Genomic DNA, 17,703 nt, shown 5'->3' on the forward strand with positions numbered 1-17,703 from the left:
TTAACGTTGAACGTAATAGCCGTAGCCATTTTTATAATTAAAAATGTGCCAAATTATCAATTCAAAATTAGATAAAACAAGTTTGTGGTAGATCAGTAAATTTTAGACTTAAAATTTAAGTGCAATTACCCTATGTACTAATAAATTTAGAGTCGTATTGCCACCGTCTTTACTTTATTAAGTTCTACCAATATTATATAAGGTACTGTTTACTGTGATTGTTTTATTTTTTTGTACATAACTCGAGAGACTTTTTTTATTTATGTTGTTATATACGGTGTCCCCCAAATGGGATTAAAAATGTGGATGAAAAGTTTTAGAATACGAAATCCTTGCATTTGTCCTAAACTGCACTCTAGCTGGAACAACTGCTAAATCAACCTACAAAAATGTTCGAAGTTTTCTTAATCCCAGAATTTGTTTAGCAGAATTGTATTTTAGTGCAAATGATTTATTATATTATGTTCCTTAATTTTTTTATGATATATACATATACAGGCTGTTAGTAAATAAGTGCGACAAATTTTAGGGGGTGATTCTGCATGAGAAATTAATGACAATAAATGTATGTATGTAAATGCTTGGTTTTCTAATATACGGGGTGATGAAATTTTTCCTACAATTTTTTTATTTATTTATTACTCTGAAACCGGTTGGGATATGCAAATAAAATTTGGTCAGTTTTAATAGGTAGTTATTGCACATTTTTTGACCTACAATTAAACATTTTATATTCATGGTAATGGTCTCAATTTTTTTAAAGAAAAACTGGTACCCAACACATATTTTAAATTAAAAATAATTTTTGAATTTCTCATTCAATTTGTGACAAACAATCTCTCTTGCCTTTTTGTCATATGAGACGCCGTTTTTATACCGAAAAAACATCTTAACACGTATTTTTTATTTCTTTAATACATTATCAAGAACAATCTAATACAATAACATTAAACCAGAACAATAACATAGTACCAGTAAGAAAATTTTAAATAGGCGCAAAGCTACAAAGAATGTTAGAAAACGTCATAATATTTAACTCTTACTGTCTCACAGCCGATTATATTCGATTCCCCAGGTTAATCAACATTTTCGACGGGAATGGAATAAACTAAGGACTTAAGAAAATAACAAATGCAAAAATCTAGGGGATTTAAATCCGACGATAAAGCAGACTAATGTTCTGTGTACCTCCCATACCTATCCAACGATTTGAATATACTGTATCTAAGCGATTACGTACATTAATGGTAAAATAGGCTGGTACGTAGTCATGGATGAACCATAAGTGTTGTCTCAGTTGTAAAGGAATTTCTTTATACAGAATAAGTAACTCTTCCTGTAGGAAACAAAGGTATGGTTATAGTAGATCGAGGTAGGGCCCATTTATGAGTCCTTCAGATAGTTAGACCTCCCAAGACAGATCCATTGTATCACCCCTATCATTAGGACTAGACCCATAAGGACTCTATGAAGTAGAGCTTGGACGTAGGATGTTAAACAGTTGATATTCTTTAAAAATTGTAAATACAGTGAAGTTACTTATATTCAATATGTTGGCAATTTTTCGAGTACTTGCTTCAGGTGACTCCGCAAAACTCGGGAACTGCCGCTTTTAGTTGCACAGTTTATTCTTCTCGTCGGACCCGCAGTCAGCCGTTTGTTTCTTAAATGTAGCATTTTGGCGTAAACATTTCATTCCAGTCCGCCATTTTTCCATTAATTCGACCGCAGACAAAACGCATGTCTGGCAATTCCTCATTTGTAAAATGGTCCATTCTTTTCGATAAAAGAAAAAATAATCACTAACAATAATGTTAAAAGAAGCTCAATAATGAAGAAATGGTAATTTAATATTTTGTATTTAAAATTAGATAATTGTTGACAGTAGCTTAATAAAATAACTGATAAATGTTGACAGTAGCCTACAAGACAGTGTATTAAAGAAAGAAAAATATGCGTTACGATGTTTTATTTTTTGCATAAAAACGGCACCTCATATAAAATATTTTTTGCATAAAAACCGCACCTCATATAAAAAAGCCAGCGGAGATTTTTTGTCACAAATTGAACGAGAAATTAAAAATTCCTAATTGTATGTCAAAAAATACGCAATAACTACATCTTAAAATTCACCAAATTTCATTTGCATATAGCCACCTGCTTCAAACCAATAAATAAATCGTCAGTTTGTAAGAAAAATTATCTCGGAAAAGAATCATTTTCGGAAATGCATTTATATAGCAACTGTCATTATATTTTCATGTAGAATCGCCCTCTAACGTTTGTCGCACTAATTTACTAACACCCTGTATATCATTTTTTTTGAAATGACATATATATTATCTAATATTTCAGTGCTGTCTTCCAGTGATTGTAATTTTTTCTAGTTATTAAGAATCGTGAAGTTATTGAGACACGAGTTTTTCTGTGAAATTTATAAACTTTTCATCCTACTAAATACACAACTTTTGAGGCACACTGTATACGAAAAGTAGTTCCTGAAAGTATGTTAACCATTAATTTTAAGAGTATGGAATCTGAAATTTATCCCGGCAAATCGACAGTGTCCCATCAATGATGGCGTACTGAAACTGAAACAGGACATATGAAAAATTTAACGATAAACCAATTCATGTCATAAAGTTTTTCATGGGGAAAGAGTCGAAACATATCACGACAATATTCATTTGCTTGCAGTATAACACATCTTGCAGGTTTCATTCTCGCTATGTTTCAATATTTAATACTTAATAATTATAATTAGTTTTAAATGATGAATTGTTTGCAAATGTGAGTCTATTTTCAAAAGGTAAAAAGAAAAATACAATTGGTGTTACTATAAGTTTCGGGTTCTATAATTTCAGCGCATCATCAGGTTCATGATACAATGTACTTAATCACTAAAAAAGAGAAAAGATTGCTACCGTTGTTATAGGTTTTTTAGTATAAAATATACCAATACTAAGCCTACAATGAACAAAATTTAATATGATGTAAATACTCTTACACTTATGTATATTATATTAAATTTAGTTCATTATAGACATAGTATTGGCATAATTTATACTTAAATACCTAAGACAACTGTAGCAGTCTTTTCTCTCTGTTTTTGTTGTTAAGTAAACTTATATCATGGACCTGATGATGTACTGAAATTGTAGAGCGCTAAGTTATAATAAAACCAATTGTAAGTCTTTCTGCCTTTTGAAAATCAGTTTCATTATGTTCTTTAATGGGATTAACTGTAGTTAACTCTATAAGGGTCTCATAGAACGCTTCCAACCTTCAACCCCATACAAAAAGCATCAAATAATTCGAGAACGTGTTTTTAATCAGTTTTTTATCTAGTATTATATTGAGAAATAAATACGTAGGAGGTGATCTGAGTCCTTAAAGATTTATTTGTTAAGTTTGCCAAAACTTAAGCTATATATAGGTACATAAAATCTTCAGGCATGTCACATAATTTGGCAAAAACAGAACGGTCAAAAATGTATATAGTTCTTATTTAAAAAAAATGGGTGTATTTAACTTTAATATCACTATGTTTGGTTTATACAGACACTCTTACTCAAGTAAAGCATCGTAAAATGCTTGGATACTAAAGGGGTGTTAAATCTCAACAGAAATAATATTATTAAATAATTAATTATTTAATTAATATTATTTATTGTTATTATTTTTATTATCAAAGGGCTATTAATATCAAAGATTTATAAAATAATAATTGGGCTCTAAAACTTTGTATATAACTGAATATTTCCTTTATATATTATTATTATTATTATTATTATTATAAATTATGATTTAGGTGTCTATTTTTAAATCTGAAGTGAAAAATTAAGTGACATGTTTTAATAAACCTTCCCCTAAAATAATAACCTTCACATTGTAAAGTTAGTACAAAATTTTAGATACTTTCAAGTAATGTCCTAATGTTCCAGATGTTTTGATTTTTATTTATTCGTGTATTCGATGATTATAAACATCAGGATAGATCTTGTAGTTGTGAAAATCGGTTGTCACGTCATTTACCGCCATGATTTCTTTCCCATGTGGTGTGTAGTGCAGCACTGTAGTTTACCTATTATATTAATAACAAAATTGTATGTATTATTTGTATAATGTTTGAAGTTATTATTTTGGGGGCTCGTATACATCACTCGTGACGATATTATTGCCTAATAGGCAACAAGTTTAATGTAAACTGTTTTGTTTTTAACTCGGTCAAAGTGGATTCTGTGGCCTAATTGTAAGAAATTTGTAACAGCGCGATCACTTTTTATTCAAACACCCTTAGTAGGTCAGAAGCTCAATAGTTTGGTACCAGTTCGCGGCACTAGTCAAAAACCTTTTACCTGTAACGATATACATCGACTGATTCTTTAATAGTTAGAAAGGACTACCATTTTTTTTCTTCTGAAACCTAATCATACATTTAATGAATAGGTATTTGAAAAAACAACTAAATCATCTATAAAATGTAACACCAAATTCAATCATGCTCGATTTAACAAAAAAAATGTCTTCAAGCAAGATGACACCGACAAGAAAGGATTCTAACAAAATTTTTGACCAAGAAAAACAGACTTTAAAAGGTTATTTACTATGAACTGCGAAACATTTTTCAGTAGTCACAACAAACATGGAGACATTTTAAAGTATGTTAGGAGTAGTAGGTGAAAAGAAGTGGTAAACTGGTTCAGTCCTTATTCTAATACTTCGTTGCGGGGGTGATAACTGTGTTAAGATTTTTGTTAAACTATTGCAACTGTTTTTTATCACACAATTATAATATGAATTAACCCTTCCAAATATTTGTTATTCTGTATTTTATTCTCGATTTCCTTGAGCCCCGCGTCGAAACGCTTGCTCAAGGACTAAAAATAATACAGGGAGGTGCTAAATATTTGGAGAAATGTTATATTAATTGTAAAACAACCAATTTTATTCTATACAATTCGTCATGTTTAGCTAAATTGGGGTTCCATTCAGAAACGATCAACTAACTGTTGTAAGTGGTTAATCGTTGAAGAAGTGGCTGCGAGGCATGTAAAATATAAATCGAACTTACATTCATAGAAACGATATCAAGAAACTTACATTGCATGTACAATAACAACACATAGGAATATGCGTATGGTTCTGAAACTATCATCCATCGCATCTAAATAAAAGCTTCATCTAATGCTCTGACCTACCCAGAAGTTGTTTCCAAAATTAACATATCCATCTAATGTTCTATCCTTTTCTATTATGTTGTACCTAAACCGTATGTTGCTTCTAATTTGGCTATTTCATTAAAGTATAAAGCTTTAAAATGGCATTTTCAGTATTTTTGAGGTACGTTTCTGGGATGACTTTATTTCAAGTCAGTTTATTTGCTTATATGAACTCAGTTCTAACAAAAGACTTCAACAGACAAAAATTGGTTCTGCTGTTAGTTATTTTAAGCAAAGTTATCCTATGACTAATCCTCAAAGATATTGACAGTACAATGTGAAAGGATTGTACATTTAATGTGGAATCAAATGGCCAAGTTGTTGAATATTAGACGCAATTTTTGTTAAATCACCATAGGATTTAGTTTTCAACTTAACAGAAGAAGATACATACATCGGATATGTGTGTTTTGGCTTCCAATCTGAAAATCAAAATGTTAAATGAAGTTAATATTTGTCCTATAATGTGCATTTAAAATCATTCATAGGGTGTCACCGTTTTCTCACCAGGTCACTCCTTTGTTTAATTTAGTATTTATTTCAGTTTGTGCCATCCGGTGTTCCATCCTCAATAGATTGCCAGTAAGTTCTTTTGATCAAAAAATTTCTTTCTACACTAGTTTTTTATATAGTTTATTTTGAGTAAATTATTCTTTATATTACATAGATATTTATTGTATTGTATTTCCTCATAATTGTCTTCCTCTAAAGCGTAATGCATATCCGACTGCGGAAGTTACCAAACTAGAAGGCGTTTGTTGTAATTACACAATATGTTGTATGTAAATAATATTTGTAACCTAAACAGAATAAAATATAAATTATGCAAACTGATTTTCGAATTTACCATTCCTAGAATTAGTCCTTTATATTGTGAAACACGCAACATTTTGTCATTTTGTTGGCCAGAAATCACTGTTGTTAAAAAAAAAAATGCATTTAAAAATAATTATAATTGTTTAACTAATTTACCTGTCAATAGTGATAACTGGCAGCAAACTGACAACAATCATACAAAATCCTCATACGGCTGTACCAAATATTAGATATAAGTACTATTGGCTTGTAAAGCCAAGTATTTTACAAATCCATCATCTCGACTAAGCTAAAGGTAATCCTTCAGGACGCCAAGTGACAAGAAGAAGAAGGTATTAAAACTGGTAAGTTTTTGCCGAACTTTTTGTGCATGATTGTTGTGGTAAAATTGTTGTCAGATTTGTGGTTTTATTTGATTTTTTTTATTTTTGATCATATTTTAAACTAAGAACTGCGCAACAAAACGTATTTGATTGACGTTTTTGTTATATTGTTGCATAATTCACCTGCCTTTGATGTTTTCCTCTAAAAAAGTATCCTCTCCTACACTTATCATCATATTTATCAGCGGCCATTAAGTGTATGAATGTCCGTTTTAATTTTTCTTTTTGTTTTAGTGTTCTAGTGAGATTAATTATTATTTAAATGAGAACATAATCTTCCAGTGCCAGAAAAAGGTTCAGTGTCGGACTGACTTATAATGACTCTTTAAACGATCATTCAAAATAACACTATATCTTTAAACCAAATTGGAAACATAGGCAGACAGCTGAACTTAAAAAAAATTTTAAAGTTGCTTTCACTTAAAATTACAGGCACCAGTTAGCGTCACACAAAAGCTGCAAACCATAAAAAACGTAGGTTTTTGCGTGAGTGGATTGCATAGTAAAATTCTTAGATTTTTTAAAATAATAGCCTCAAATATAAATGGATTTAAAAGAAATACAATACGAATTAACCCGGAAATATAAAAAAAAAAATTGCAAGCGGCAATGACTGTGACATATCATAGAATGTCACGAGTTGAATGAAATAACTAAATCAATAATCAAGCAAGATAAAATCAGCATCTATGGTCAAAATACTTCCATTCGCTGCTGGATGTCAAACTTTTACCAATTTAGATTTAATCTCACTCAGATTTCAGGGTTAGACCATTTTTTTGCAAGGTCAAGCTTTCAACTCCCTCCCCGGAGTCTTCATCAGGCCATATAGATTGTAATTTTATTTATCTACTTTTAGAATGTGACAATTATGTTTTGGAGTGCAGTTTTTAAGACATGCAAGCTTTTATTTAATTTCTAGTATGATAGTAAGGTAATGGACATGGTGTAAAGAATTGGTCAGGGGGAGGTAAATAGTATATGAACTACTATTACCAGTATTTGAAATATGGTTTGTGGTTAATTCAAGAGTTCGTTGTACACAATTATATTTACTGTGCCCTGCATAAATCATAAACGATATTTTAAATATATAAAATTTCAAAAAAAACTTTCGAAATTATTTTATTTGTTGCATGAGCGTGTTTCCACGGTGTAGCTTTTTAACATTCATTCATTTAACACAAAGATGACAACAAATTAATTTGATAAAAACTTCATTTGACTTGATGAAAAGTGAATATAAAATGAATGCCCTCATGATTCATGAGGGTACACATTGTTGATTCATTTAAAAAACATTGATCTTTTTTTCTTGTCCTAGTGTTTTGAGAAACTTACAACTTTCTGACCACCTTATTTATGTAGATAGATGTTCGATTGATGAAATTTCCATTCTCATCATTTTTTTGAAGTGAATACTTCTTATCGCTCGGTATGATATTGTTGCTCGGACCCGAAATGCGAGCAGTATATATATATATATATATATATATATATATATATATATATATATATATATATATATATATATACTTATTATAAAAATGAACTGAACAATCATGTTATTTTTTATAACTTTTTATAAGAACTCGACAACGACTGAATCGATTTATCTAAATTTGATTTTAAATAAATATTTGTATAATATAAAATAAATTAAAACAAAATAAAATAAACTAAGATTAAAATAGAATAAAAGTAAATAAATAATCTTCTCATAAATAAAATATAATAAAATGTAATATAATTAAATAAATAAAATTAGATAAATTTAGATAAAATTAAATAAAATAAAACTAAATAAAATTAGATCAAAGAGAAAATTAGATAAAAGAGAAAATTAGCTAAAATTAGATTAAATCACATAAAATTAAATGAAATAAAATAACATTCAATGAAATTAAATAAAATTAAAGAAAAGTAAATACAACTAATATAATTAAATAAAATTAGATAACATTAAATAAAATTAGATAAAAAAAAGTAGGTAAAATAAGATAAAATTATATAAAACTAAATAAAATAAACGTCTCATAAGAGAAATAAATAAAATCTAATAAAATTAAATACATTTATATAAAATTAGAATAAATTAAATAAAATAAGCTAAAAGAGAAAATTAGGTAAAATTACATAAAATTAAATCAAACCAACGTATTATAAATAAAATAAATAAAATTAAATAAAATAAAACTAATAACATTAAATAAATTTGATAAAAGTAAATAAAATGAAACAAAATTGAAAAAAATGATAAAATTAGATAAAATTAAATAAAATAAATACAATTAAACAAAATTACAAAAAATAAGATAAAATTAGGTAAAATTAGATCAAATTAAATCAAATTAGATTAAATTAGAAAAAAATGAATAAAATTAAATAACATTAAATTAAATTACACAAAATTAGATAAAATTAAATAAAAATAATGAAAATTAGATAAAATTCAATACAATTAAATACAATTACATAAAATAAAATAAATTTAGATAAAATTAGCTAAAACTAAATAAAATTAAATAAAAGGAAATTAAATAAAATCAACGTCCCCCAAATAAAATAAATAAAATTTAATAAAATTAAACCAAATTACATAAAATTAAATACAATTATATAAAATTTAATAAAATTAAATACAATTAAATACAAATAAATAAAATTTAAAAAATAAATTAAAATACATAAAATTATAGAAAATAAGATGAATTAAATAAAATTAGATATAATTGAATAAAATTATATAAAATTAGATACAATTAAATAAATAAAATTAAATATAATTAAATAAAATTACGTAAAAAGAGATAAAATTTGAATAAATTACACAAAATTGGATAGAATTAATCAAATTAAATTAAATTATTAAAAATTAAATAAAATTAGACAAAATTGGCTAACAGTAGAAATAATTAAGTTAAATGAAGTAAAAATTAAGTAAAATTTATTAAAAATAAATAAAATTGACTACAATTTAAAAAAAATTTAAATTAACTAAAATTTAATTGAATTAAATTAAGTAAAATAAAATTATATAATATAAATCCAACCGTATCGACTCGAATCGAATAAAATAAAAATTAAAATAAATTAAAAACCATCGCTCCTTGCGTAGCCGATAAGAAAGCTGTGGTCCTCGGTCACTCCTACACTAATACATCCTGTTTTTTGTTGTTTTAAATCCATTATAATGAAATATGCTGATAATCAAATAGTAAATGATGAATAAATTTTATATTACATTTAACAAATTTTAAAAATTACTGAAATTATTAAGAATTTTTAATGAAAAAAATTAAAATTGTTTAAATTTTAAAGAACTTAAATGGGTGGTATTATTATAAAAAAATATTAACAATTCAGTAATAAGTAGATATAAAATTTCATTAATCCACTAATAATGCGCTTAAGAAATATTCACTTCTATCTTTCGCATTTTATTTGTGACTATTTATTCAAATATATGTAGTTATTTTCTCCCTATTTCCTAGTCTCCTTTCTGTATACGACCAAAAGTACTGTATTCTTTCTTATTTTATATCTTATGTTATTATAATCTTTTAGTTAACGGATTCGCTGAGAGTTTTCGAGGATTCTTCCTTCTATAAAAACTTACCACCGTAGTTATCTTCTAAATAGTTTGATCTCGATGTTTGCTCGCTTTTTTAGATATCTTTATAAGTTGATAAGTTATTCAGATATAGAAAAATAATTCATAAATTTTTTTTTTGCAGATTGTTCTCCCAACTACGTGCTGTACAAAGGCTTTTGTATAAACAGCTGCCAGGAAAAATTCTACAACACGATTTTAGATTTCGACACCCCAGAAGAAATAAAGCGATACCTTAAAAACCAAACCTGCTCACCTTGTCATTACACATGTAAATCCTGCAAAAGCTCATTAGACACTGGTTGTTTAGAATGTTACAGCGACGCTGAGCTTGTGATATCGTCATCAACAGAATCGTATTGTTATCCCATCCATATCGTCTCGGAAGTACTTTCAGAAAAGTGGTACTATAGAATGTTTATAGTCAGCATCATAATGCTTGCATGTAGCATTCCTGTGGCTATTTACCTTTGCATTAAGAGAAGAAAAATAGGCCATTATAGAGACAATGTATCTTACGACGTCGTACATGATATTAGAAGAATGGAAAAAAATGTTAAATCGACTGTTTACAGCGATGACAGTGAGTGACAAATATAATAAAGACACTGAATATTCTTGTAAACAAGAATTTTAATATATTATCACAGCAACTTCTAGACAGCTTAATATTTTCGTCAATGCCAATTTTAGTTCTACGTAATTGTCTTGCTACCAAATAGACTATTTTTATCGAAACGTCTTTCAATAGAAATAGTCTAATTGTAATTGCGGTTGATCATTTTTATAGCCAAACATTTTCTTAATGATTTAATTGTTGTGACAATATATATTACACAACGTACTATCATGGCTATTCTGTAAATTCTTAGTAGGGGGAACGCGAAAATAATTTAAGAAAATATTGCTTATATAAAAATTATTCAGTAGGGTAAAGTGATCCACATTTAACTTATTAACCTTTAGAAGCCAAACATAAATAAACTCCAAGAACTAATCAGAAACTGGTATTTTATTGGACTATAGTTTATTCTACACTTGTTTTAAGAGTTAAAAATCTGTATTTAAAAATAATAAGTTTACGATTTTGAGTTTTTATATTCTTTTGACAAATAGCCGAAACTGTCCTACGGGAGGAGTAAAGAAAAAGCATCTTAAACGTGTGTATTTTATTTATACATAGCACAGCTTCAATTTAAACCCGAAAAATTATCATTAGATTTAAAAACAAGGCAAAATATCTGCAATGTCTTTTTTTTTCTACTACTGAAATGTCGTCGACTGTGGGAAACAAAAAACTGTTTGTGTTACGATTACGACGTAGAAATTTAACTACTTATTCCTTATTCTGGAAAGAAGTTATTTGACCCACATAAAAAATTTCTGTCTTGAAAACCATAAATTTCATCAAGACAAAATTTCCCACATCAATGTGTTCATTCTTAGAGATGGGTTGAAAGTATTGAAAATCTTCATCATCTGACGAACAATCTTGTAAAACAACTTCAGTGCTCCACTCGCTTAATGTTGAAATATTGCGTTTTCTACCAATTGCAACCAATCTTTTTTGACTGATGCCTTATTATTTTTTAAGCTTAATCTTTTTTCGCGTTCTGCTTCTAAACTTTGTTTTTTTTTTCGTATTCCGGCGTCTCCGTTTATATTGTGGATTTTGCTCTTCTCTTTTTGGTTTTGTTTTCTTCAAGTTGTGTTTTTGGATACGGTCTAATCTGACATAACATAGAAGTTGTAGAATAATCTAGAAGTGTCTTCTTATTAATTTTGATATTGAAGGAATTGGTGAAATTGTTCTGGTTTCTAATTCCCTCTGTGTGGTGCCATTAGAACTAACATCTTTATTTTGCGTCAATGATTTGTCGGTTATTTCACTATACAAGTCGATTAATCGGCCACAGACCAGTAAACTTATATTTTTAATTGGGAATGCACATTCATTTGCGTGCTCAGCCAGACGTGCCAGATATCGAATTTTAATGGCTTTCGCCCTAATTTGAAAGCAACCAGTCATGCTGAACCATAGCTAGGTATGATTTAAAGGAACCAAATAGCCCAACATCAAGTGGCTGAGTTCTGTGTGTGGTATAAGGTGGAAAAGACAGTAAAACGATCTCTTTCCCTCGACCTAATTTAATGGCCTTTACAGATATGTGGGGCTCGTGGTTATCTAGAGATCTTAAGTAGTACCTTATACTTGCAAAGTGCTAAAGTACTTTCGGAAAAAGATCAGATGTTATGCACCCTTTTTTATTCCCTAGAGCAATGTCAGACGTCGGATGCACATCACCCAAATGTTCTTCAGGATTTCTAACTCTAGGATACACAAATACCGGTGGTACTGCTCCTCCAGCTGCACCAACCATCCTTACAAACGTCACAAATTCACCTCGCCTCTGTGAAAATATATGAGACACTTGTTTTTTGTCTTTCGGGGCTTTCCAGATCTGTTCGGGCTTAAATTTATATTTTTCATGATGCCCGCATATTGAAAGCCATAGAAATGCGTATGCTAGTATTTTTAGCCAATCCAGACCTAAAAACAAGATATTTCTGTTATTTCCTAATTATACATAATAATATACAAAAAAGTAAACAAACCTGCCGTTCTATTTGACTTTCAACTTTTTGGTGCTTTAGAATTTGGTCAAAATCGAAGGTCAGTTTCCTTATCTGTTTATAGTTTAGGCGGTAGTTTAAATTAGAATATGTTTGTATGTAAGACACAAGTTCTAACTCTCGATTAATAGTAAAAACTTTACGAGCGGTGTATTTGCTTGTATATGTCGCTCCTCCTCACTATCATTGCCCGAATCAGCCCAACTAGCAAGAAGATCTTCTTTTGTTTTTATTTTTCAAAAGAATCTTGATTCTAGATTTTATGGTTTGCCTTCTTACATGTTAATCTTGGGCTGCTTTGTTTTGACTTAAACGACTTATCAGAACGGCTTGAATGGCGAGTTTCATGTTATTTTTATTCTTTACTTACTTTCTTTTAGCCAAAGAAGATAAATATGTGTTAAAAATTAACATGAGGAACATTCGGCTACCATCCAAATCTTCACCGTAAAAATCAGCGAAAACTTCACCAATGGCTATGAAAATAATATTAAATTAAATTCAAATACTCGTTACCGTTTGAAAGTTATGTTTTTCCGACAGGATAAAAAGTAAATAATTTATTATCAATTGCACTGTGATTGAAATTTCAATTTCAAAAATAAAACTAAACAATAAATTAAATGTATAAAGGTTCAAGATAAAATCTACAACTTCTCTAATTTTTTTCTGCTAACACACTGCCAAGAGACTGAATATTGTTTTGTTGGCAGGTAACGAATTTGGGCGCTAAATTCAAATGTAATTCTGATTTATTGCGAATAGCCGAATGTGGATCACTTTCCCCTACGTTAATCTTAAGTGAATCTCAGTCCTCAAGCAGACTAAGAATACAGTAATAATTCCATACTATGGCCTATTAACCCTGAAAATGATGTATCAATACATCACTAGTCGCGTAGTATATCAATACTAGTCGCGAAAGTCTACACTTCTTGATAATTGTTTTTGTCTGCAACTTTCGCCTTTTCTAGCTGCATTCTCAGGCGCCCAAGCTGTTAATAATGTTCTTAATAATAACTTACGTATTTGTTGATGTATAATATTTAAATTGGACAACTACTAATGCTAAGAAGTTGCAGAATAAGCCTCGTAAGAATAAACAGAGTGTTACCTGACAATATAAAACGAAACGTACTGACTCGCTTACTTGAAAATCTCTTTAGCATAATTTTTATATATATTTTATTGTTGCAGGGCGTTAGCAAGTATAATTTATAGTAATCATCATATCTTGACAACCCCTGCATTGTTTTTATCGACAAGATGTGATAGAATAAATATTAGTAACTTAATTACTCAGCTCAATAACGAACTATTAGTGAATTTAGATTGTTTAAGACTTTTATATAATAAAAATATACATTCCTAATCACATCCAGCGAAGGGCAGTGTCTGTGAGTGTATACCAAAATATATTATTTTAATTGTAATTGTAAATTTTTGCAGATACTGCCCTTATTGATATATTTCAAAATTCTCAGTAATTTATCCACCGAATGACTGGGCATGCTTTTATTTTTATTAATTAATGTATATTTTAGTAATATTTATATTGTAAATATAGTAGTATATGTGTACTTATAAATTGTTAATATTATTATATGAGATATTATTAAATGGAGTTCTTATCTTTTAAGATTATTATACGAAATTATTGACGATGATATATTTTCACGTATGGTTTGCAAGACATAATAGTTGCTGTTACTCTACAATAAAAATATCGAAAGATAAGTAACAAAATCCCGTAGAATTCCATTTTTATCAACAAGTTCGCGCCAAATGTAGGCAACTGAGTGTTCCTGGTTGCAATGTGGCCTGAGTTTAAATTTTTCCTTAGACCACTAAGGAAATACCTAAAATTGTTTAACATACTTATTTGTCGACTTTAAAGCAGCATATGTACATACAGTCCATCTAATTTACTTACCGTTGCACGTCATTATCATTGACAGAGATCGAAGTTGACATAGTTGCCAAAGTATGAAAAAATCCTGAATCCATTTTAAATCAAATAGGTCACATAATTATTGCAAAAGTGGATTATACAACAAAACAAATTAATATTTAATGTAAATAAGTCAAGAATATGGTTTAGAACTCAATACAACCAAAACTAAATGCATGCTCATCAGCAGAACACAACAACCTCCGATGCAATTGACATTAAACAACCGAAAAATAGAACAAGTGGAGACATACACATACCTTGGAACCACAGTCAACACAAAATGGGACCAATCAACAGAAATAAGATCACGAATTGAAAAAGCGCGAAACGCGTTCAACAATATGAAAAAGTGGTTCACAAGCAAAATCTCAATGGAACTAAAATTAAGACTGGTCAAGTGTTATGTCTTCCCGGTCTTGTTCTATGGAGCAGAGGCATGGACCACAACGGAAGCCACCCTGAAGAAACTAGAATCCTTTGAGCTGTGGATATATCGCCGTATTCTTCGGATATCCTGGACAGACCACATCACTAACGTGGAAGTAATGCAGAGAATAGGCAAAAGCAAAGAAATAATCTTCACCGTAAAGAAACGGAAGCTTGAGTACTTCGGACATGTCATGAGGCATACTAAGTACCGGCTGCTACAGTTAATAGTCCAAGGAAGAATCGACAGTAGGAGGGGACCGGGAAGAAGACGACACTCATGGATGCATAACCTGCGACAATGGTTCGGACTAACATCGACCGAACTGTTCAGAGGTGCCGTAAACAAAGTCAAAATAGCCTTGTTAATAGCCAACGTCCGAAACGGATAGGGCAAAGGAAGAAGAAGAAATAGAAACAAAACAAGAGTTAAAAAATAATCTTGTTAAAAACAATTTGAGCCGCTTGTATGCGTCGTATAAAGATGTAAAATGGAATACATAGATATTTATTTTATTTTATGTAAAATGTAAAATAAAAAGTGTCAACACCGCAACTGTCAAATAAGTGTTACCATGGTACACCAAATTACCATTGGTACCAATTTATGCCAATATATCACCAAAGAATATAGACGCTTCTATATTCTTTGATATCACCTTCGTTCGATTCCAGTTACAGTGTGTTCCTAACAAATGATCTTCATAAAAACGATTTATAATGCATTTATACAAATTAAATGAAACATTATTGTGTATTTCTGTAAGTTAACATTAATAGAAATCTTTAAATATTATTTCTACGCTTATATAATAAAATATGTCTAGTGGCTGTAATGCCAGTGTATACGGCAAAGTGATTCTAAAAAAGAACACACTTACCGCCTAAATATGTCGTGTTGGTATCATGTGACCTCATGGGCTATGACGCGGATGACGTGCAATGGTAAGTAAATTAGAGAGGTATATGTACATACGAACTAGCGATTCCAAAAAACAACATATGCATGATAAAAATAACCATTACGAAGATACTACCTATCATTAGTAAAAATTCAGGACAACACATTAACTCCTTTTGAAACACATAGGATATAGACAGAATAGAGAAATTACCAAATAAAAAGCTTTTTTCATGTCTCTTTAATAGAGGCATCTAACAACTGCGTTTGTTAAATTTGGTGATAACAATATGTAATAAACAAAATCAGCAAAAGATTAAACGTCATTTTTACTTATAAACAATGTAAGATCGCTATTTGATTTTAAATATTAAAGGTGAAAATCGGTAAGTTATATGGAAAAGTTGAAAGCTAAAGCATAGAAAATCCTTTAAAATAAGAGTTTTTGAAATTATTTTTGTTAATTTGTTGCTCAATTATTGCAAACAGCTACAAAAGTCAATTTTTTGAAAATTATTATCTAATAACTTTCCTAAAAATTCAGAAAAACCTTATCACATAAATATGAATATCACAAATATTCAGCTATACAAATTTCAAGCAGTTTCACTTAACAGTTATTGCAAAATTGAAATTGTTTATCCCAGAAAGCTTTTATGTACAACGGTATTATGCGTAAACTATTAGGTCTACACTAATTCTGAAAGCACCATATTGAAGAGAAAAGCTTATTTTATCAAATTAAATCATTTAACGAATAAAAAAATTTATGTTAAATATTGTAAAATAGGTTTACAAAAGTACTGTGATTTAAAGCTGGTATCACGTTTCACGTCGAAACTTGGAAAACGTGCCTGTGCATACGTTCGGTCGAACTTGTTGGATTAGCTTGGTTAGTTGCAAGTCGAGACTTTGAACTTTGACCGTGTTAATGGCGCATGCGTGAAATAATCAATTAGGGTGGGGGAAGCTGTGCTAAAAGATCAATTTAACGACTTCGTAAGGACTCTATTAGTCTATAGAGACAGCTTTGAAAGTGCAGTTTTTTGTTATTATATGTGTATTTTGTCAAAAAGTGACTATCTGGCTCTTTTGAGAATCAACGACATTAAAGCTCTTTCGCCAGCTGATATGGCAAAGGATTACGAATCACCAAGAGAATGGTATGATTTACCCTTAAATCACAGTCACGTTTCTATTCTAGGATGTGCTCCTAATGTAAAATGGTATTCCGTTTGCCGATTTTATTTAGTAGCAGATAACGGAAGTACTGCACCTCATTAATTTCATTAATTCACTTTTCAAATGGATCTACCATATTATCTTACAAAAAAAATACAACGTGCAGGGAAAAAGACTACATCCAAAAACTACATTTAGAAAAATTATTTGATTAGATCATTGTGTTGGTTTATTGTTGTTGTATGTTATTTAGATAAATATACATCAGAGTATGAACTACAGGTAAAATCAACCTGCAAGTATGAAAGAGGTGATGAAGATATTAGAAAAAATATAAAGCAAATGAAAAGAGAAGAATGTATTGTAAAACAACGTAGGATGACGATACGAAAATCATACAAAGAAAAAATACAAAGCAGAACTACCAAGAGAAACTATTTTAAAATTACTAGAACTATTATAATTTTTTAATAAATAATATGTACTATATTTGTATTTTATTTCATAACACAAAAACACTTTTTGAATACGATATTCCTTGGACTTTTATTTAGAATAGTTCAGTCACAAGC

General features: G+C 29.4%; 1 protein-coding gene across 6 annotated transcripts in view; it reads left to right on the top strand.

The window, feature by feature from the left end:
- LOC140451938 (furin-like protease 1) overlaps positions 1-17,493 on the top strand; it is a 251,022-nt gene extending 233,529 nt beyond the window's left edge. For 4 of the 6 annotated variants that reach the window (XM_072545915.1, XM_072545914.1, XM_072545918.1 and 1 more), the window contains one exon: positions 10,159-17,493. In XM_072545915.1, coding sequence (XP_072402016.1) covers positions 10,159-10,625 — 467 coding nt within the window. In that variant the 3' untranslated portion in view covers positions 10,626-17,493. Of the gene's footprint in view, positions 1-5,766; positions 6,054-10,158 lie in introns of those variants that run through there. The other 2 variants (XM_072545913.1, XM_072545919.1) reach the window with 2 other exon arrangements.
- Positions 17,494-17,703: the final 210 nt, after the last annotated feature.

The sequence above is a fragment of the Diabrotica undecimpunctata genome, chromosome 10 (genome assembly GCF_040954645.1).
Source record: "Diabrotica undecimpunctata isolate CICGRU chromosome 10, icDiaUnde3, whole genome shotgun sequence".
Taxonomy (NCBI): domain Eukaryota; kingdom Metazoa; phylum Arthropoda; class Insecta; order Coleoptera; family Chrysomelidae; genus Diabrotica; species Diabrotica undecimpunctata.